The sequence below is a fragment of the Brachycentrus maculatus genome, unplaced genomic scaffold, assembly GCF_059751285.1.
Source record: "Brachycentrus maculatus isolate JH-2025_06_01 unplaced genomic scaffold, ASM5975128v1 h1tg000387l, whole genome shotgun sequence".
NCBI lineage: Eukaryota > Metazoa > Arthropoda > Insecta > Trichoptera > Brachycentridae > Brachycentrus > Brachycentrus maculatus.
The window spans coordinates 130,001-152,091 of NW_028281136.1; the positions used below are offsets into that span (position 1 = coordinate 130,001).

At 34.6% G+C, this 22,091-nt stretch overlaps 1 protein-coding gene and 1 long non-coding RNA gene across 8 annotated transcripts in view; one reads left to right on the plus strand and one right to left on the minus strand.

Annotated features, from left to right (window-relative positions):
• LOC148303073 (irregular chiasm C-roughest protein-like) overlaps window positions 1-22,091 on the plus strand; it is a 142,589-nt gene that overhangs the window by 92,788 nt on the left and 27,710 nt on the right. For 2 of the 7 annotated variants that reach the window (XM_088270499.1, XM_088270501.1), the window contains exons 4-8: window positions 7,681-8,371; window positions 8,810-8,960; window positions 17,809-17,889; window positions 18,486-18,637; window positions 19,459-19,659. In XM_088270499.1, coding sequence (XP_088126625.1) covers window positions 8,114-8,371; window positions 8,810-8,960; window positions 17,809-17,889; window positions 18,486-18,637; window positions 19,459-19,659 — 843 coding nt within the window. In that variant the 5' untranslated portion in view covers window positions 7,681-8,113. Of the gene's footprint in view, window positions 1-1,808; window positions 1,981-3,848; window positions 4,085-7,680; window positions 8,372-8,809; window positions 8,961-17,808; window positions 17,890-18,485; window positions 18,638-19,458; window positions 19,660-22,091 lie in introns of those variants that run through there. The other 5 variants (XM_088270500.1, XM_088270502.1, XM_088270505.1 and 2 more) reach the window with 5 other exon arrangements.
• Window positions 491-1,637, minus strand: LOC148303074 (uncharacterized). The gene is made up of 2 exons (XR_015838532.1): window positions 766-1,637; window positions 491-677 (listed from the first exon to the last, which is right to left on the minus strand). It is a non-coding gene; the product is annotated as an uncharacterized LOC148303074 (long non-coding RNA).

The following is a 22,091-nucleotide window of genomic DNA, read 5'->3' on the forward strand; positions in this document are numbered from 1 at the left end:
TCAGAGAAAACCTTGAATTAAACAACATTGAATTTTATTTACACATGAACACTTTATTACGCTTAAATAATGCATATATTTTCATATAAATATAGTTAGTATTTAGTATTTCCACCTTTGGCAGAAATAACTGCCTCAATTCTTTTTGGCATACTTAAAATGCACTGTTTTATCATGTTTTTTATTTCTTCGTCTTCTGACCAAATTTTTTGAATATTTTTTTTTAGACAGTCTTCTGTCGGATTTGGAAATGAGTATACCTTATTTTTTAACATGCTCCATACGTTTTCCATAGGATTAAGGTCCGGAGAATTTCCAGGTCAGGGGAGCAAAGGCAGATTTTTGTTAGACAAAAATTTTATTATTGATTTAGCCCGGTGGCAAGGTGCCCCATCCTGCATGAAGGTGTATGGACCTTCTGTTGGGTCGAGTGTATGGTAGAAGGGCAATAAAATTCGTTCGAGGACCTGCTTATGGGAATTTTGGTTCATTGTTCCTTCCACGAAAAACAACGGCCCAGGTAAATTGTTAATAATACATGACCATATCATTGTTGCAGGGGGGTGTTTGATAACTTTTACCACACATGCCTCATTGTAACGTTCCATTGGTGTTCTCCTGACGAATCGACGGCTCTCTGTCACGGCTTCTAACCGGCACTCATCACTAAAGATGACCTGAAAAATAATGAAAATTTAAGTTTAATTCAAATATATAAGTTTATTTACTAAAATGATATGTTGAAAATTAAATTTAAATAAATACCTTTTTCCAATCATCCACCGAGTAATTTCGATGTAGCCTGGCCCATTTTAATCGATCCGCTTTCATTCGTGGTGTCAATTTTGGTACTTTTACAGGGCGCCTGCATTTCAGATTTACTTCGCAAAGACGTCGCCTCAGTGTTGATACCGATATATTTAAACCCTCTTCTTCCGATTTTATTTTTAATGTTTTTGCTGATGCACTACAGTTTTCTAAGGCACTTTGAACGATTTTTCGATCAGTCCTCGGTGTTGTTTTTCTAATCCTACGACAGTTCTTTCGCCGATTGCTGGTGGCGGGTGACTGATTTTTTATTGATTTTGAAATTCTGTCCACTGTTTGACGAGAAACGTTTTCTTGTTTTGAAATTTCTCTATTAGATAGTATTCCTAATTTCAGTATCACTATAACACTAGACTTTTTTTCCTCAGAAATGTCTTTACTTTTTCCCATTTTGCCTTTTCAAAAAAAACACTTGTGTTTGCAAAAAAAATTTGTACTTTATGAACTAAAATTAAAAATTAAGTTTTTTTCACAAGACACGATAACTATATAACCTCTCTGAACAAAACAACAACCAGAACTCAAGAAACTTCACTAATAAATGAGATAGGACTATTTTTTGAACTTTCAACTCTCAGTCTACCTGTGCTAATTAGGGACCTTTCTCAGAAAAAGGGTTTGAAATTTTGTAAAGGCTTAAAAAATCCAGGTATATTTTACATATTATTGAAGGTAATACACATGACATTAGATGTCAATAGAAAACTTAAAGTATTTATGTAAAATAAATATAATAATCCAAAAGATTTCAGAGTATTCAAAAAAATAATGGGTGGCCCTAATTCATTGAGTAGATACTGTATATATATATATATATATATACAAATTTACCATGTATTTATAAAACCCAGACATTGAAGAATGTTAGCTTTTCAATCCCACCCTGACGTCACAAATTTAGAAGCGGATGAAACTATTTTGGTCCACGGAATCTCACTTTTTGAAAGACGCCGATTTCAATGCTCAGTCTCCGAGCACTTTCGGGCATGAAACGGGCGAAACGCGTCAGACCTGCCTGAATATCTGACGCAAATCTTTCAGTCTACGTGCAATTTCTTCTTACACGCCCGAACCTTAATTTACGCGTCAAAAATATCAGTGTTACAATCGCGACTAACCTTTTAGAGCAGTAAAAAAGTGCCTTAATTACTGGTGAAAATCTAATGCAATTGTTCTAAAATATTGTAATCTTTCACTCACACACTTGGACCTTAATTTACGTGTCAAAAATATCCAAGTTACAATCGCGACTAACCTTTTAGAGTAGTTATAAAGTGCCTTGAATACTGGTGAAAATCTAATGCAATTGTTCTAAAATAATGTAATTTTTCACTAACACACTTGGACCTTAATTTACGTGTCAAAAATATCCAAGTTACAATCGCGACTAACCTTTTAGAGTAGTTATAAAGTGCCTTGAATACTGGTGAAAATCTAATGCGATTGTTCTAAAATATTGTAATCTTTCACTAACACACTTGGACCTTAATTTACGTGTCAAAAATATCCAAGTTACGATCGCGACTAACCTTTTAAAGTAGTAAAAAAAGGGGTTTGAGTCCTGGTGAAAATTTAAGGCTATGATCTCAAAACATCGGTATTTTCCCCTTACACATTTGGACCATAATTTTTAGTCAACAGTTACAATTGTGAATAATCTTTTTAAAAAGTTTTTTAAAAAAACTGTTTTGAATACTGGTGAAAATATATCGCAAATGCTTCAAAATATTTTAATTTTCCACTAACAAATCCGTGCCTTAATTTTACAGTCAAAAATATAAAAAGTTTAATAGTGACCCAGCTTTTACTATGGTACAAAAGTGCTTTAAATTCTGGTGAAAATCTATGGCTTATATTTCAAAATATCGTAATTTTACAATAACACAAATTTTAACGTTATATTTACTGTAAAAATCGTTATAAATAATATTTCAACTCTTATCCTTATATCGCTCACTCCTTTCAAGAACGTCATAAATCAAAAAACTTGATTTTTCAGGAGGACGTTTTTTAAGTTTAAAAATACAATACAATTTATTAAAAATAAATATCAAGCCACTAATCGAACTTTTTACTGTGCAACATATCTCTTTAGATTAAACCTGAAGGTTTTTTCTCCATTTGAAAAATAACTAGTTTAATCTAATAAAATAATTGAACAATACCTTTTCTTCAAAATGAAAAAACAACTCTCTCTGCTCTGTAGCGGGTAAATATTAAGTTGAAAATATGCCTCTTTTGCTGGGATATAGTACATTTTCTGGACATTTCGAAAACATGCACAACTGAAAATTGACGATTTTTGATTTATGACGTTCTTGAAAGGAGTGAGCTATTTACTTTATATATACTTTAAAACATAATAGTAATTAAAAAGTAGAGTTTGAAAATTTCACGTGATTATAAATATATTATCATTTTATCTGAAATAAATGTTAAAATAGACAAGTGATCGATACAAATATCTTACCTTTTTTTTTTTTTTTTTTTCTTTATTTAAAATTCTTTTGCATTACATAAATTCAAAAACAAAAAATATATATAAAAAATAAAATGAATACAAAAAAAGATCCCACAAAGGCATGGCCTGTGTGTGGGTATACAAAAAATAAATAGTCATAGTACAGGGTATAAGGGTATAGGTTTCTAAGTATAATTAGTTAGTACAAAATACAAAAAACTTAATTTAAATACAAAAAAAATACAAAAAAAATACTTGACTCTCAGGGAGCAATTTTTTATTTTATTTTTTAATTAAAACTTAAACATAAAAAAGATGACAAAGTAAAAAAGTAAAAAGCTAGCGATCATGTGCTAAATGAAAAAGGAACTTAAATCTGTCTCTTTTATAAATAATCTAAGCAAATTTTTAAATTTACACGAACTTAGGGAATTAACATCTAACAAATAGTCTTTGTGGAATAAGTTGAACAGTTTTGGAGCTATGAAAAATGAGTGTCTTTGCGCAAGTCTGGATTTACAAAAAGGGATCTCTAATAAATTATTAATTCGTTGGCTAGATCTATTATTATTTTTAGGAAATAAATGTTGGCGCAAATAAACATATTTTACCTTAATTAAACAGTAAATTTTAAAAGTGAAACAAAGTTTTAAAAATAGAAAACTCGTGGTTTTTAAATAAAGGCAAAAGTGATTCTAACTATTTCTTATATTTGTGATATATTTTACTGCTCATTTGTGTCTACATGCTTATTTTGTGATTTGGGAGAGATATATCTACATTGCTTAAACATACGTAAGTTGATTTTATTTTTGACATTTTTCTTAATTTTGACACTTGGAGTTCATTGAACCTTTTTTTCAAGTCGAAACGTGATTTTCAGCTGATGTAATCTAAAAATAGGTATTTTTTTTACTAACTATACGCTAAAACAATTTCCACCGAAGATCATCGGAGAGGACACATCGCTCACTCCTTTTAACAACGTCATATATCAAAAATCGACAATTTTGAGTTGTGCATGTTTTCGGAATTCCCAGAAAATGTACTATATCCCAGCAAAAGCGCTATATTTGTAACTTTATATTTACCCGCTACAGGGCAGAAAGTGTTGTTTTTGCATTTTGAAGAAAAGGTATTGTTTAATTATTTTTAAAAATATATTAAATATTTTTCAAATGGAGTAAAAACAGCCAGGTTTTACTTAAAAAGATCTGTTGCACAGTAAAAAGTTCAGTAAGTGACTTGACATTTATTTTTAATACATTTTACTATATTTTTAAACTTTAAAAACGATCTTCTGAAAAATCAATTTATTTGATATATGACGTTGTTGAAAGGAGTGAGCGACATGTCTGTACACGCCCGATTTTTTTAAGAATGTAAATTGAATATAATTTATTATTATTAGAATAGAATTTTTTTAGAATATAAACAGATTTTTTTATATAATTCGAGAAAATTATATATCCCAGACTCGCGCAAAACCACTCATTTTTCATATCTCCAAAACTGTGAAATTCATTTCACAAAGACTATATGTAAGGTGTTAATTACCTAAGTTTGTTTCGATTTAAAATTTTGATAAAATTATTTATCGAAAAGACAGATTGAAGTTCCCTTTTTTTTTAGACGTATCACTCATGTAGCACATGTTTTGCTTTGTAGCACAACTTTTTTCTTTTTCTACTTTAAAAAAAATAATAATTATAAATTTTTGTTTTCTGTTACTCTAGTATTTGTAGTTTATATAAACACTTTCATTAAAATTTTACTTCTTATAATATCTATTGTATTCTTGCCAGTGCCCTTTACCTTAAATATATTGTATACCCACACACAGGCTATGCCTTTGTGGGATTTTTTTGTATTTATAGAAATGCGATCTCTCAGAAGAATGTATGACAAAACGACGTATGATAGATGTTCGAATAGTGAAATAAGGAAGGAATGCAAAGCTGCGATAAACATTATCAATAAAATTAAGAAAGGTGTGTTGAGATGGTTTGGGCATGTAGAACGAATGAGTGAGGAAAGAACGGCAAAACAAATTTATGAAGCGAATGTAATTGGAAAAAAGAGCAGAAGAAGACCGAGAAAAACATGGCACGATCAGGTATGCCAAATAGTTGAAAGTGGTCAGGTTAGGAGTCGTAATAATCGGCGGGTATGTATGAGGAGATGCATGAACGCGGAAGAGGCGAAGAATGTTTGCAAAGACATAGTGGTGTGGCGTTCTATTCTCTGCCTACCCCAGCGGGGAAGCGGCGCAACGGTTAGTTAGATAGTTAGTTAGTTTAATATTTTTTTTCTATTTGTATTTATATCATGTTGTAAAAGGCACAAGAATTTAAAATTAAGAAAAAAGGAGAAAAAAAGTAGCTAATTCAAAAATAATCGTTTCCTATTGGTCAAATTTCTGGGGGTGTCTGCTTTTTTCCGGAGGATGTTAATCCTTCATTCACCAATATTTCATTCAGGAAATCCGCCGTATGTATTTTTCTCGGGATTTGTGGATCATCCTCCCGATTACTCACCGTCTGGACTCTCCGCACTTGTCTGGAGTCTGGAGACGTCTCTTCCTGCGCAGTTATTTGCAGAATTCTCGTATCGCGTGTACTCCAGACATTGTGTAAAGCACAATGTCTGGAACGACCTAAAAGTCGACCAACACAAGTACTTCTGATATATAGATATGTATATATGGTTGATACAGCTTTTCACTTCAAATTGGACATTTTAAAAACCAAATTGGACCCCTTATTAATCAAAATGGACGTTAAACAAATTGTACGTTTATGAAATGAAATTGTGACGTTTAGCAAAACAAATTGGACATTATATTGAATTTTATAAAATTGTTTGAATTTTTAAAATATTATATGTTCATATTCATTCAAACCCTATTCAGTCAGCCTCGTAAATGCCGAGACTTCCATATTCTTCTTCATCTTTGATGAGATGTCAATTTTTTTTATAAACAAGCTGTATTATTCTCAAACAAATTTTAAAAATCTATGAAACTTATAAATTTATCATAGATATTTTTGCGACACTTGTATTTTATTGAAACGCGATATTCTTGAAAAAAAAAGGCATTCCTCAAGGAAGCGATCTGGGTCCTTTACGAAAATAAACTTAGAGTCTGGTGTAGTCGTCTACAATACGTTGCGTTTCTTTGATTGCATTTTTTCTCTCAGTTCCATTGTCTAATTGCGTATCCACAGTATGTGGAATGGTGCAGGGAATGTCCGCTTCTTTGCTTGTGTTTTATTTCTTTAAAAAAGTCAACCGACTGACAGACAGCCCGAGAGACAGACGGATTGAAATAGACTCGCGAGATGTGTGGCGGTATGTATGTAGGGGAAATGCAAGCTATTTGCTCGTGACAAAAGTTACAGTCTATGTATTTAAGTTTGGTACTGACATTTCTTGGTGGAAATGCATTTCATAGAATAAAATAACAACTATGTTACTTTTTCTACGTAAATTTTATTTGACCAGCAACCGGGTTTCGTCGAAATCGACATCATAAGACTGGAGTGAGGCTAGACGAAATTCCTGTTATATACCTACCCAACAAGGCATGAGTCGGCAATCGGTGGAACAATGTGATAGATGTTCGAATGGTGATATAAGGAAATAATGCAAGGCCGTGATAAGTATTATCGATAAAATCAAGAAAGGTGTCTTGAGATGGTTTGGGCGTGTGAATCGAATGAGCGAAGAAAGGACAGTAAAACATTTATGAGATGAATGTGGTCGGTAATAGAAGCAGAGTAATACCGAGGAAAACGTAGCAAAATCACATGTCTCAAATACTTGGTCGGAATAATTTTCGTGTATGTATGAGGAGATGCATGAATGTGGAGGAGGCGAAGATTGTTAACAAATACAGATTGATGGGGCGTTGTATTCTCTCTGTCTACCCCTGCGGGGAAGTGACGTGTTGGTTAGTTGGTTAGTTTTTGAATTAGCTTCATACCATATTGTGTATTGTATATCGTATATCCACGCATGGGCGTGCCTACGTGGGATTTTTGTTTATTTTAGCCAAACATATGTTAAATTGTATAAATGAATGCATGTACCATGAAATACTAGGAAAAAATTATTAATATTTTTTTTTCAATCTTCTTTTTCTTCTTCTTTTTCGTGTAAGGCCTTGTGGCCTGTTTTTAAGAGGGATTAGCCTCCTGGGATGTCGATTCCCAGCTGTCAATCCATCTCTTAAGTGATCTGGCCGTGCAGTGCAATGTGGGGGAGTCTGGATGGTTCCATTCTCCTCACATACGCATACCATTATCACTTCGTAGTTGCTAGAAAATATCTATAATTTGATATTGAATTTTTTAAATACATAAAATTATAATAGTTTTATTTCTTTTCAGATCTTCCGGCTGTGGAGACAACGAAAATTGGAGAACGCGAAACAATTTTTAACGAAGAAAAAATGTATTGTGATTTACTGTTGTGAAACATAACGAAAAATAGGCAAAAACGAGTCTATCGAATGTCAGTTCCTCATTATAATTCCAAACTGTGCTTAAAAATAGTATCAATTGAATGAATTCAATTATTTTTTTAAACTTAAGTGATATATTGTGTAAAAAAGAGGCGTTTTTCTTATCTACGTGATACGCAAAAACGCCAACGAAATTGGAAACCGTTAAAAATCCGATAAAAACGGGACATTTGTCACGTGATAAAAAGACTACTCATTGCGTTTTGAAAATAAACTCTTAAATTCTACATAAATGCGTCTAGAAGTCAATTTTTCCCATCGCTGATTCATCTTTTCGCGCCATTTCAAATGGACAGACCATGATGGATTCCGAAAACATGGATTGCGGGTGTCAAAAAACCCAGGGCAATACGTCTACATCGATGCTAAAATACTCCGTGTTCGATTTGCGCTCGTCTGCGCGAAGAGAATTAGCTCTATTCCTGCTGCTGCGAATGGGTAAGATGACAGCTGTCATCGCGCTGGCGGCCATCTTGTTTGCGAGTGGTCACGTGACCGCCCAAAACCAATATGGCGGACTGATAGAGCAGAAATTTGCGATGGAGCCACAAGATCAGGTAAGAAAATAACACGTATTTTATACGAGAAAACCGTTGCAAATTATAATAGGTACTTACTATTTATTCCATTATCCATAAAGTCATTAAAAAAGAAAGTAAATAAATTAAAAGCTATTCATAAATGGATAATGGAAGTGGCTAGATCTGAAATGGATCGCATCATTCGGCCATGTCATATTTGATTGCATGTCATAGACAATTTTTAAGAACAGTGTCCGTCAATGGTCGCTTCTCGTTGGTAGGGACAAGGCTGAAAGATAATTAATAACTTTAGGAGATAACAAAACTTTTAATAAATGAACTTTACTTTTTCTAACTAATCAGGCCACTTCCCCGCAGGGGTGGGCAGAGAAAAAAGAACGTCACACTAACTTGTTTTTTAAAGACCTTATAACGATCAAGCTCGAATAATAATGTTTCGAATTCATTTTTCAGACGGCAATCGTCGGATCAAGGGTGACTCTACCATGTAGAGTAGTGGGCAAATCTGGGGTCTTGCAATGGACCAAGGATGATTTCGGACTGGGCGCGCACAGAAACCTCAGCGGGTACGAGAGATACTCAATGATCGGCAGCGACGAAGAAGGTAAGCCCGTCTTCTTAACTCATTGGATATCATCACATCTTCTTCTTCCTGGCTTCTTCTGACTATTGGGAGTCAGCTCTCCTCATCTTCAGGTTGTAGGTCCTTTTGTCATAAGCCCAGACTTCCATAATATTTTTCATCTTAGTTAAGATGCCAAAAAATATTGAGTGGTCCTAAGAAAGACCTTTCGTTACATGTGAAATTAAGGACCCAAGACGGAACTTTTATTACTTTTTTAAGTAGGTTTAAGTCTCAAGTCCTATAAATACCTAGGCATCCATATTCTTTATCATCTAAGTTAAGATGCCAAAAATATTAAGTGGTTCTAAGAAGGACCTTTCGTTACATGTGAAATTAGGGACCTAAGAAGGAACTTTTGTTTCAATTTTTTTGAAGTAAGTAAGTCTTAAGTCCTATAAATACCCAGACATCCATATTCTTCTTCATCTAAGTTGAGATGCCAATAAAATATATTTAGTAGTCCTAAGAAAGACCTTTTGTCATATGTGATATTAAGGACCTATAAAAGAATTTCGTTACTTTGTTTTTAATAGTAGGTTTAAGTTGAAAGTCCTGTAAATAATTAGGCTTCAATATTATTCTTCATCTAAATTGAGATGCCAAAAAATATACGTGGACCTAAGAAGGACCTTTTTTCATATGTGACATTAAGGACCACCTATTAAGAAATATTCGTTACTTTGTTTTTGACAGTAGGTTTAAGTCCTGTAAATAACCAGTCTTCCATATTCTTCATCTAAATTGAGATGCCAAAAGATATAAGTGGTCCTTAGAAGGACCTTTTGTTGTATGTGGAATTAGGGACCCAAAAAGGAACTTTTGTTTCTATTTTTCAATACCCAGACTTCCATATTCTTCTTCACCCGTGTTGAGATGTCAAATGTTAATTTTTGAGTGATGAAATGAATAAATGAATCAAATAAATAAAAAGGTATTTTCAGTCACACTGATCGATTTTTAATTACTTCAACATTCGAGTTGAATATTTAAGGCATTTAAATAAAACGGCAAGTCGAAGTAAATGTACAACCAGCTCCGGCTTTTTGTGCCGATTCGATATTCGCTCTAAAGCGGCGGAGACAGGCGGCAAAAAAACTTTAAAGTATCGCTTTTTAAGTCCTGCTTCTCAATTGATGTGTTTTTTTGCCACCCATCTTCTCAGTGACTCCCTTTCTTGACATTTTCATACTGGATGCCCAGAAAAAAACACACTTAATACTTATTTAATTATTTAAAATTAGGTTTTTTATTTTTAAAATTATGTTTTTATTTTTTTTTTAAATATGTTTTTTATTTAAATTTTTACATAGTAACACCGTTGGATGTTTTTTTTAGTTAACCCTTAATTAGTCGCATGGGGTCAAAGCAATTTTGCATAAAAAAATAGCATTTTCTGCATTTGATATTTAGTTCATGTTATTTTTTTTTTTAAATATGATAAAATCAATAAAGCACTTTTATGATAAAATCAATAAAACATTTACACAAATATTATTTCATTTATACTAACTAACTAACTAACCATCACGCCGCTTCCCCGCGGGGGTAGGCAGAGAGAATCGAACGCCACACCACTCTGTCCTTGCAAACATTCTTTGCCTCTTCTACATTCATGCATCTCCTCATACATACCCGACGATTATTACGACTCCTGACCCGGCCGCTTTCAAGTATTTGACATACCTGATTGTGCCAAGTTTTCCTCGGTCGTCCTCTGCTTCTTTTTCCAACTACATTCGCTCCATAAATTTGTTTAACCGTTCTTTCTTCACTCATACGCTCCACATGTCCAAACCATCTCAACACACCTTTCTTAATTTTATCGATAGTGCTTATCTCAGCCTTACATTCTTTCCTTATTTCATCATTCGAACATCTATCAAACACCGTTTTGCCACACATTCGTCTGAGGGATCGCACTTCGACTGCATTCAGTATTTCATTTATTGATTCGGCATTAACTTTGTGCAACGACATGTTGATTATCTTCAAATAATTATTTAAATTGTATGCTGTGTTTGTGAGCCTAAGCGGCTCATTATTAAAAATAGGTATCAAATTGTGGTAGAGTGGGTTCGAACCGAGAAACTATGGCTTAAGAGTCCGCGACACTAACCGCTGGACCACAACCCGACACAATTAATATAATGTTTGATAATGATAATTATTTTAAGCGTATAACCCGCAAAGCCTCTATTAGAGTTTTGTCTGCAGGTAGGATAGTAAGGATAGGGAAGGTAAAATGTGAAAAATACATCACAAACACCCAGACCAATTGAAAATACATCTTTCTTGAATTCATTTTGCGATTGGTGGTAATCGAACCCGCGACGCCAGTTTCGCAGTCGAGCGTCTACCCAACTACGCCACTGCGCCTGTCTTTTTTGAAATTTTACTTCGCAAATATCATGTTTGATAATAATATTGAAGGCGTTTAAACATATGCCAAAATAGATTTCAAGTAAAAGTGGTATTTACCAAGCAAAATTTCAATTAGTATAGATATTATTCATTTAATAAAATAATAAATAAAACCCTTATCCGCACCCCAATGGTGCATAGGGCACTGCTTCATATGAACACAGTGTTATCTTGATCGTTTACACACGAAGGAAAGGTGATCAGCCCTCCGCTTCAGGTACCAGTCCAGGGTAATATTGAATAAATATTACAGACTTATATTTATTTGACCCCCCTGGGAATCGAACCCGGGACCTCCAGAACGGTAGCCGAGCGTGTTGACCATTACACTACAGAGGCGGACATTTATTATTATTATTATTATTATTATTTATTTAGTAATTTTTACTCAATTTTTCAAGCCTAAATGAAAAAATATAAAAACAGTCAAAAAAACATTTGAAAAATTAATTTTTATTAAGTCAGTAACCAATCTATGGGCCTCAGAATCATTGATCCAGCAGTTTTTTTTCATCTTAATATTTTGAATTCAATTTTTACTTGTAAATACCACTAATTGTAAAAATGTATTTTGTGACCCGTATTTCGATGCATTTAACATCGTAGACTATGTGAAATACATTAAAACACGTATCACAATATGTTTTAATAATAGTAGCATTTACAACATTTTGAGTGTGTCCAAATACTTGTTCACAAAATCTGGATTATCTCCAATTACAGGAGTTATTTTCATATTATTTTTTGACATCTCATCAAAGATGAAGAAGAATATGGAAGTCTGGGCATTTACGGGGCTTACGACCGTCATAGGCTGGTTTAAGTGATTACTTTACACACGTGTAACATTCACCAATTCTACCCATTATTGACAACCACAATACTCAAATTCTTGGAAGTTCTATATATATGAACCAATTTAGAAACCTTGCACATGAATCACTAGAACTTCACTAGAGACATCTATTGGTGAGATGTAAAGAAGCTTTTTTATTAAGCAGAAACTCTTATACTAGTATGGGAGATCCGAATCCATACTAATATAAGATTCGGATCTCACATACTAAAATAAGAGTTTCTGCTTAGTAAAAAAGCTTGTTTACATCTCACCAATAGATGTCTCTAGTGAAGTTCTAGTGATTCATGTACAAGGTTTCTAAATTGGTTCATATATATAGAACTTCCAAGAATTTGAGTAGTGTGGTCGTCAATAATGGGTAGAATTGGTGAATGTTACACGTGTGTAAAGTGATCACTGAAACCAGCCTATGACGGTCGTAAGCCCCGTAAATGCCCAGACTTCCATATTCTTCTTCATCTTTGATGAGATGTCAAAAAAAAAAAATAATAATAATAATATAGTAGCATTTATCAAAAGGGAATAACATCTAATATGTTAGAAATATCTTTTCATTTGTGGTAAAATCTATCCATATTTATTTAAAGTTTTACTTACAATGATTAAAGAAAACACTTGTTTTTTACCACTTGAGTTTTATTAAAGACTACATGTTCCAGAAGTTAAACTTCCATCATTCAGGTCTGTATAGTAACATTATTATTTATTATTATTAGTTATTATACAGACCTGAATGGTGGAAGTTTAACTTCTGAAACATGTAGTCTATAATAAAACTCAAGTGGTAAAAAACAGTGTTTTCTTTAATCATTGTAACATGTCTTACCACAAAGTTAATGCCGAAACAATAAATAAAGTTTTACGTAGTAAATACCACTATTTTTTAATGTAATCTGTCGTGTTTAGTATAGTGATTGTGTTACCTCTGTCTGCCTTCGTTAAGGTTAGTTGATAGTACAATTTAATTAAAATATAAATTAAAAATTTAAGAAATAAATTTTCGTTAAAATAAAAATAAATATAAGTTTTGTGCCACGGTGTACAAGGGAAGGTTTCTCTTCGTAGGGTGGTTTTAATACACCCTTAGGAATTACTCGTGGCTTGAATAAATACGTATATATAATATATATATATATATATATATATATATATATATATATATATATATATATATATATATATATATATATATATATATATATATATATATGCATGTATATACAATACATTAACATGTTTTTATTGTGTTATGTGTAGGCAGGGTAGAAGAGACATTATTCCAACTCAGTCGTACCAAATAATAAATTTGGATAATAAATTGCTACACACATTAGTCAAAATTAAAATTAATTTAAAATATGGCTTTGAACACCAAAATTTACCTCAATGCCAATGCAATGCTTTACCAAAATGCACCCCAATGGTGCATAGGGTACTGCTTCACAGGAACACAGTGTTATCTTGATCGTTTACACACGAAGAAAAGGTGATCAGCCCTCCGCTTCAGGTACCAGTCCAGGGTAATATTGAATAAATATTACAGTGAAAAAATCACTTATATTTATTTGACCCCCCTGGGAATCGAACCCGGGACCTCCAGAACGGTAGCCGAGCGTGCTGACCATTACACTACGGAGGCGGACAAAACTATATACAATAACAATAAATAAATCTACAGCCAATTACAATAATCCACCGATGTTATTCTTATTATAATTAACGATTAATGAAAGTAATGTTTGTGGTTGGGGTGAGTGTGTGTGTGTGTGTGTGTGTGTGTGTGTGTGTCTGTGTGTGTGTGTGTCTGTGTGTGTGTGTGTGTGTATGTAAGAGGGTGTGTATGTGTGTATCTGTGAATCATACATGAGTAATAAAAATATGTAAAGAAGTCCTTTATTTTTGACATCTCATCAATGACGAAGAAGAATATGGAAGTCTGGGTATTTACGGGGCTGACGACCGTCATAGGCTGGTTTCAGTGATCACTTTACACACGTGTAACATTCACCAATTCTACCCATTATTGACAACCACACTACTCAAATTCTTGGAAGTTCTGTAAAGCTTCTTTACGTCTCATCAATAGATGTCTCTAGTGAAGTTCTAGTGATTCAAGAACAAGGTTTCTAAATTGGTTCATATATACAGAACTTCCAAGAATTTGAGTAGTGTGATTGTCAATAATGGGTAGAATTGGCGAATGTTACACGTGTGTAAAGTGATAACTTAAACCAGCCTATGACGGTCGTCAGCCCCGTAAATGCCCAGACTTCCATATTCTTCTTCATCTTTGATGAGATGTCAAAAATAATATGAAGATAACTCCTGTAATTGGAGATAATCCAGATTTTGTGAACAAGTATTTGGACACACTCAAAATGTTGTAAAGAAGTCCTTTCATCATTCTTTAACCAACTGTATGCTTTACATCCATAAACTCCACATTCTTCTTCATCTATGATATTCTATACTAAAACTTCGAGAAAATTTCGTTTACTTTTCGTTCAGTTGGTAAAACTTGCGCGATTTTTGCCGCCAAACCGGAAGGGATCAGAAAACACAATTAAGTGGAGAATTTTTACAACTTTCTTGTAATTCGGGTAATTTACGATACCAACTTTGCACCCTCATCCCCTCTCGCCGAAATGTAGGCTGATTTTTATATAATGAAGACAAATAGTACTAATTTGAACTCAATTAAAACAAAATTAGCATTAAATCCTTGTTAAACAATAAAACTTCGACGGCCATGAGTTTTGGCCTACCCGTTACTTTCTGTTAATTTGGCTTTATTTTGTACGTACGTAATAAGATCATAGTATTTTTTTTTGACATCTCAACACAGATGAAGAATAATATGGAATAATCTGGGCATTTGCGGGACTTGTGTGTGTGATAAATATTGCTTATGTGAATTTGCACAGTAGTATTTATTTAATTTAACCCTGGACTGGTCCCTGAAGCGCAGGAGTGATCACCTTGCCTTCATGTAAGTAACAATCAAGGTAACACTGCGTCAATACGATGCAGTGCCCTATGCACCGTTGGGTGCGAATAAGGGTTATGATGATGATGGAGATTTGTGAACAAGTAATTGGACACACTCAAAATGATATTAATACACTTATTTATTTTTTTACAAAAATGTTAATAAAATTAGTATATAACCACTCACCGAGGTTTTTACGTCTACCGGTTTCGAGACGTACCCGTCTCTTCGTCAGGACAATCACTAACACAGCATGCAAACAATACTACCCTTCACCACATATTATATTAATACAAATTACTGTTACACATAGTCAAGGCCCAGTATTCGTTATGTCGCAATTTTATTTTCTTTAAATCCAGGTAACACTTTATATAATTGATATTTTTCTTAAAATACCGTTTTCGCATTGAAAAAATAAGCTTTTCTTCGAAATAATTATATGGTTTTGGAATAGAAAAAGTTATTGAAAGGAAAGGAGTTTAAAAATTTATAAAAATATGTTTTTTTTTTAATATAATATCGACGGCCCCTACGTAAAGTACTCTATCTGCAAATCTGTTACTTTACAGGAGAGAGCTTACAAGATTTTTTCAACGTATTTTTTTTTATCAATTAACGGTTTTATCTGAAATTCTAAACTAGTATTTTACATTCAAAAACACGATAAAATAATGTATTAAATCGTTTAAAACATTATGCTTTGTCAAAATTAAGTAGTTAGCGTTTTAGGAGTTCAGTTCATTTCGAAAATTTGATGTAGAAAGCGTTTTATAAGCCAGAAAACTAGACGTTATTTATTTCGCATATTTTTTTGTTTATTCAAATTTGGGCTTTACGTAGGGCACGTCGATATATTCTTTAAAAAAATCCAATATACAATACATTTTAAAAAAATCGTTCGCAAAGAGACGTGTGACCTCTCCAGTGGTCTGCTAGAGATTGAATTCTGTTTATGTATTAATTTTAAATCAAACCCAGATTTTTTGAGTCTACTAAGTTGTATTTTATTAACAAAAACACATAAAAAATTATATTGTGACAATTGTTTCGCCTTGTTAGGGCATTATCAAACGAATGTGAAGATCAAATGGACTACGGTCCTTATGAAGCTATACAATTCTAAGTGACAGTTTTGACACGTGCAGCGATAATTTATGGGAGACAACAGTAGCTAATGGGGGATGTAGGTATGTCCCAAGTCAATAAATAAATTGAATTCTGTGTTTGCGTTGTATCCCCTTAAATGACCGATACTTTATATTTTTGCGCCGTGTTATTTCGAAATCGCGTAGTAGAAACGTGGCATCATCGAGTCTCGTGTAATTGGTAATAACATCGAAATGTAACTGGTCTGTATTAAAGCACGGTGGCACATAATTCCCGGTAATAATCATTAAAAGTGCCAAGTGATAATGAGAGTCGTTGGGGGTAGTACCTCATTCAAAGCTTAATCCAACGCCTCGCTACAGGGGGGGCAAGTTACCGACTTCCAGCCGAGCCATCGCACTGTGGGGTGGTCGGAACAGAATTGTCCCTTAATTAAAATTTGTCAAATATACGGTAGAATTAAAATAAGCGCTGATTCACGATGCTAAAACTATATATTTTTCACTTCGAATTGATCGTTTTACAAATCAATTTGGACGACTTACAAATGAAATTGGACGCCTTAAAAATCAAATAGGATGTTTTTCGAAAATAACTAACTAACTAACCGACCATAACGCCGCTTCCCCGCAGGGGTAGGCAGAGAGAATAGAAGGCCACAACACTCTGTCTTTACAAACATTATTCGCCTCTTCAGCGTTCATGCATCTCCTCATACATACCCGCCGATTGTTACGACTCCTAACCTGACCACTTTCAAGTATTTGGCATACCTGATCGTGCCATGTTTTTCTCGGTCTTCCTCTGCTCTTTTTTCCACTTACATTCGCCTCATAAATTAGTTTTACCCTTCTTTCCTCTCTAATTCGTTCTACATGTCCAAACCATCTCAACACACCTTTCTTAATTTTATCGATAATGCTTATCTCAGCTTTGCATTCCTTCCTTATTTCACTATTCGCACATCTATCATACATCGTTTTGTCGCACATTCTTCTGAGAGATATCATTTCGACTGCATTCAGTCTACTTTCATCCTTCTTTTGCCAACTCCATGTTTCACTTCCATACATTAGAGTTGGAACCAGGACTCCGTTGTGCACTGCCAGTTTAGCTTCCGCTGATAGGTTTTTATTTGCTATAACTGATTTCAGTGCACCATTCACGAAAATAAAAGTTTTTTTATCGAAATGCATTAAACGAGGGTTTGAAATTTTATTTAAACATGGAGGATTCCCATATCCAATCCAAATTGGACGTTTTAAAAACCAATTTGGACGTTTTACAAATCAAATTGTACTTTATAGGTGTGGCGTTTTTTCCACCTAGTAAGGACTATATTTTGACTTTTTAAAATGTATTTGATCCCATGGTGTTTAGTAAAGTTTTCTTCTAGAAATTTTCCATGGCGTTTACAAATTGTATAATGTGACGTGCTTTGTTCCCAGGTGACTATTCGTTGGATATCTTCCCTGTCCAGTTGGAAGACGATGCTAAATATCAGTGTCAAGTCAGCCCGGGACCGTTGGGTAAGTTGGTGTTGCGTTAAAACAGACATAACGTAATTTCATGTAATTCAGTCATGACTTACATGAAATTATAAAAAAAACCCTTATCCGCACCCCAATGGTGCATAGGGCACTGCGTCATATAAACGCAGTGTTATCTTGATCGTTTACACACGAAGGAAAGGCGATCAGCCCTCCGCTTCAGGCACCAGTCCAGGGTAATATTGAATAAATATGACAGTGAAAAATCACTTATGTTTATTTAACCCCCCTTGGGAGTCGAACCCGGGACCTCCAGAACGGTAGCCGAGCGGGCTGACCATTACACTACGGTGGCGGACACATGAAATTATAGGAACTTTAAACATAAAGAGTAAATCCACTCACGAGTGGGCATAGGCTATGAAAGATTTAAATAATGTATACGAATAAAAAAATAAAAAAAAAAGATGGAATACAGTAAACAGAACAGATTTGCATTTAAATGATGTTTTGTGCAATATTGGAAATGTGACTTTTGGTGATGACCTACACAGTTACACTCGTATGTTTCCAAACTTACACTGTTATCTCTCCAGCTCAACTTGTCACCAGCATGACGTATGTTCCCATTGCAGGCCAGCCGGCTATCCGCTCTCGTTTCGCCTCCATTACGGTGCTGGTCCCGCCAGAAGCCCCTCAGATCCTGCAGGGAAGCCTGCTGCAGGCCACGGAAGACCAGCCGGTGGAGTTGGAATGCGTTTCTGCAGGTGGAAAGCCTGCAGCAGAGGTGAGTTTGCGCCATTATATATTACATATCGCTCTCTCCTTTCAACAACGTCAAATATCAAAAAACTTGATTTTTCAGGAAAACGTTTTTAACGTTTAAAAATATATTACAATTTATTAAAAATAAATATCAAGCCACTTATTTAACTTTTTACTGTGCAATAGATCTTTTTAGGTAAAACCTGAAGGTTTTTTCTCCATTTGAAAAATATTTTGTTTATTTAAAAAAAATAATTAAACAATACCTTTTCTTCAAAATGCAAAAATTACACTTTCTACCCTGTAGCGGGTAAATATTAAGTTTAAAATGTGCCTCTTTTGATGGGATATAGTACATTTTCTGGGCATTCCGAAAACATGCACAACTGAAAATTGTCGATTTTTTATTTATGACGTTCTTGAAAGGAGTGAGCGATATAACATATTACCATTGCTGGGATTTAAAAAAAAATAAGAACCGGTTCGCCCTTTAGGTTCTATCTTTACCCCCCCCCCCCTGTAAAAGTTTTTACATTTATTCATTTATTTGTTTTTATTCTACCCACAAACCGAACATTCACATAACAACTGAAAAAGCTTCAATTATAATGGTAGGTACAGATTTAAAAGTCAATTAAATGTTACCGATACAAGATTTCAATCGGAATATTATATGACAACAAAGGGTTAAGGATCGGTTCGGCGACTTCAAAAAAAATTAGGCACCGGTTCTCTAAAACCGGTGCGAACCGTCTGAATCCCACCACTGTAAAAATATCTGTATATCATATATACCAACATTATAATTTTTTTTCAAGTACGTTTATCTTTCATTTCTTTTAGATCACGTGGATCGACGGCGAGGGCACCGTGTTGAACGCGCGCGCACAGTACAGCGCGCTGCCGACGGCGGACGGCCGGCGCGCGACGGCGCGCTCCGTGCTAAGATTCGTGCCCAAGCGCGCGCAGCACTTGGGCACGCTGGCATGCCAGGCGCAGAACACGGCTGACCGCACCTTCAGGGCTGCGCACATCAAGCTGGAGGTATGTACACGTCTTGCCTTAGTATCACTTGACACTAGCTGCTTGTGCACAGGCGACCAGACTTGATATGACCAGGCCAATCGAAACCTAAAATCTGGTGATCTCAAATGTCTACGTAATCGAAGGGCATGTATGACCAGATGTTTGGAAGCTAGAAGTGATATTGCTCACTCCTTTCAACAACGTCAACTTATCAAAAAACTAGATTTTTCAGGAGATCGTTTTTAAAGTTTAAAAATATAATAAAATGTATTAAAAATAAATATCAAGCCACTTATTGAACTTTTTACTGTGCAATAGATCTTTTTCGGTAAAACCTGAATGTTTTTTCTCCATTTGAAAAATATTTAGTATTTTTAAAAAATTATTAAACAATACCTTTTCTTCAAAATGCAAAAACAACACTTTCTGCCCTGTGGTGGGTAAATATTAAGTTTAAAATATGCCGCTTTTGCTGGGATATAGTACATTTTCTGGGCATTCCGAAAACATGCACAACTGAAAATTGACGATTTTTGATTTATGACATTGCTGAAAGGAGTGAGCGATGTGTAAGCTGCATTGGATGGAAGTGTTTGAGAGCGCCTGTGCATAGGCAATTGTACTAGCACTATGTACGTTTGCGCGCCTGCCTTAGTATGATGTTATCTTTCTGCAGCATCTACGAATTCTTTGGTCTTCCTCTAGATGCCTTTCGAGGAAGATCCATGGCGATCGCCTGGTTCACAGTATGATCAGGTTCTCTGCGTCCTATGTGCCCATACCATCTCAATTACCTTTCCTCTACCTTACTATTGATGCCTGTTACAGCCAGGCTTCCACGAATACGTGAACTCTTCATTTTGCCTCTAAGGGACACTCCAGCTGACCACCTAAGCATTCGTATTTCAGCAGTTTCTAGTTGCCTAGAGTAGCTGCTATACATCGTCTAGCATTCGGAGCCATAGAGGACTACGGGTCTGACAATATAGTATTATCACTCGGGAGGAAAATTTAATTTAACATACTCAACCTGTAAAGGATTGTATTAGACTCGTCAAGTGTTTATAACAGCTGATATAGTCAATATTTTCATTCATCATTTTATTTTGCAAAATTCGTCGTCGTAAAAACGTTGTTTTCGGAAGTAGGTAACGAATGACGTCACAGAAACGAATCCACACTACTACTTTTACGGCTTCATAAATCAGATACATAAAGCGATACGCCGCATACTACACCCGATGACGTAAAATTTGATGACGTATAGCGGTGTCCGTTTTTCGTTTTATTGAAATATCTAAAGTTTAAACCTTCATATCTCCCTTAGTTCTCTACAGATTTCAATAAGAATTTTACCGATAGTCTTGTGATTTTTCATATTAATTTATTAGCTAATAATAACACACCATGAGAGTGATCCATTTGATGGACTTTTCCAGTCCAAAATCACATATAAATTTGACTCCCTCAAAATTTTGCTAATAAATAACTTCCCTTGAAAAATGCTCATCGGACCATATTACTGTGTGAAGTAGTGATGTGACTAATAGATACCTGTTACTGCTATCCTACTACTACCAACACGCCGTTTCCCGCAGGGGTAGGCAGAAAGGATGGAACGCCACACTCTTCTGTCCTGACATACACTCCTCGCCTCCTTCACATCCATACATCTAGTCATACATGCCCTCCGATTAAGCAGACTTTTAACACCGCCAGATTTTAGGTTCTGATTGATCTGATCGTGCCAAAGTCTTTTTCGGTCGTCCTCGTTCTGTTTTCCCGCTCACATTCGCCACATATATTTTCTTAATCATTCTCTCGTTATTCATTCGCTCCACATGTCCATACCACCGTAAAGAACTCTTCCTAATCTTTTAAATTATTCCTTGTTCAGCCTTACATTTTTTTCTTATATCTTCATTTTTAATTCTGTCATACGATGATTTTCCACACATTCGTCTGAGGGAGCGCATTTCAACAGCGTTCACTCTGCTTTCATCCTTCCTTTGCCAGTTCCATGTTTCGCTTCCATACGTTAGTGTCGGTACCAGCACGCCGTTGTGAACCACTAGCTTGGCTTCCATGGACATATTTTTATTTGCAATCACTGTTCAAAGCACCATTTATTATATTCCCTGCAACCTTCTTCTTCTTTTTCTTCTTTATAACTTGCTAGTGTTAATAGCATTCATTAAGCGTCCGGCTGTGCTGAGAGCCGATCGTCACTTCTCTCACGATTTTTTTAGAATATACGTAAAAAAAGTCTAGGTATATTAATTTTTTTGTTACTCCATACTTTTCAATAACTCTTTTAAATCGCTCACTCCTTTCAAGAACGTCATAAGTCAAAAATCGTCAATTTTCAGTTATGCATGTTTTCGGAATGCCCAGAAAATGTACTATATCCCAGCAAAAGCGGCATATTTTTAACATAATATTTACCCGCT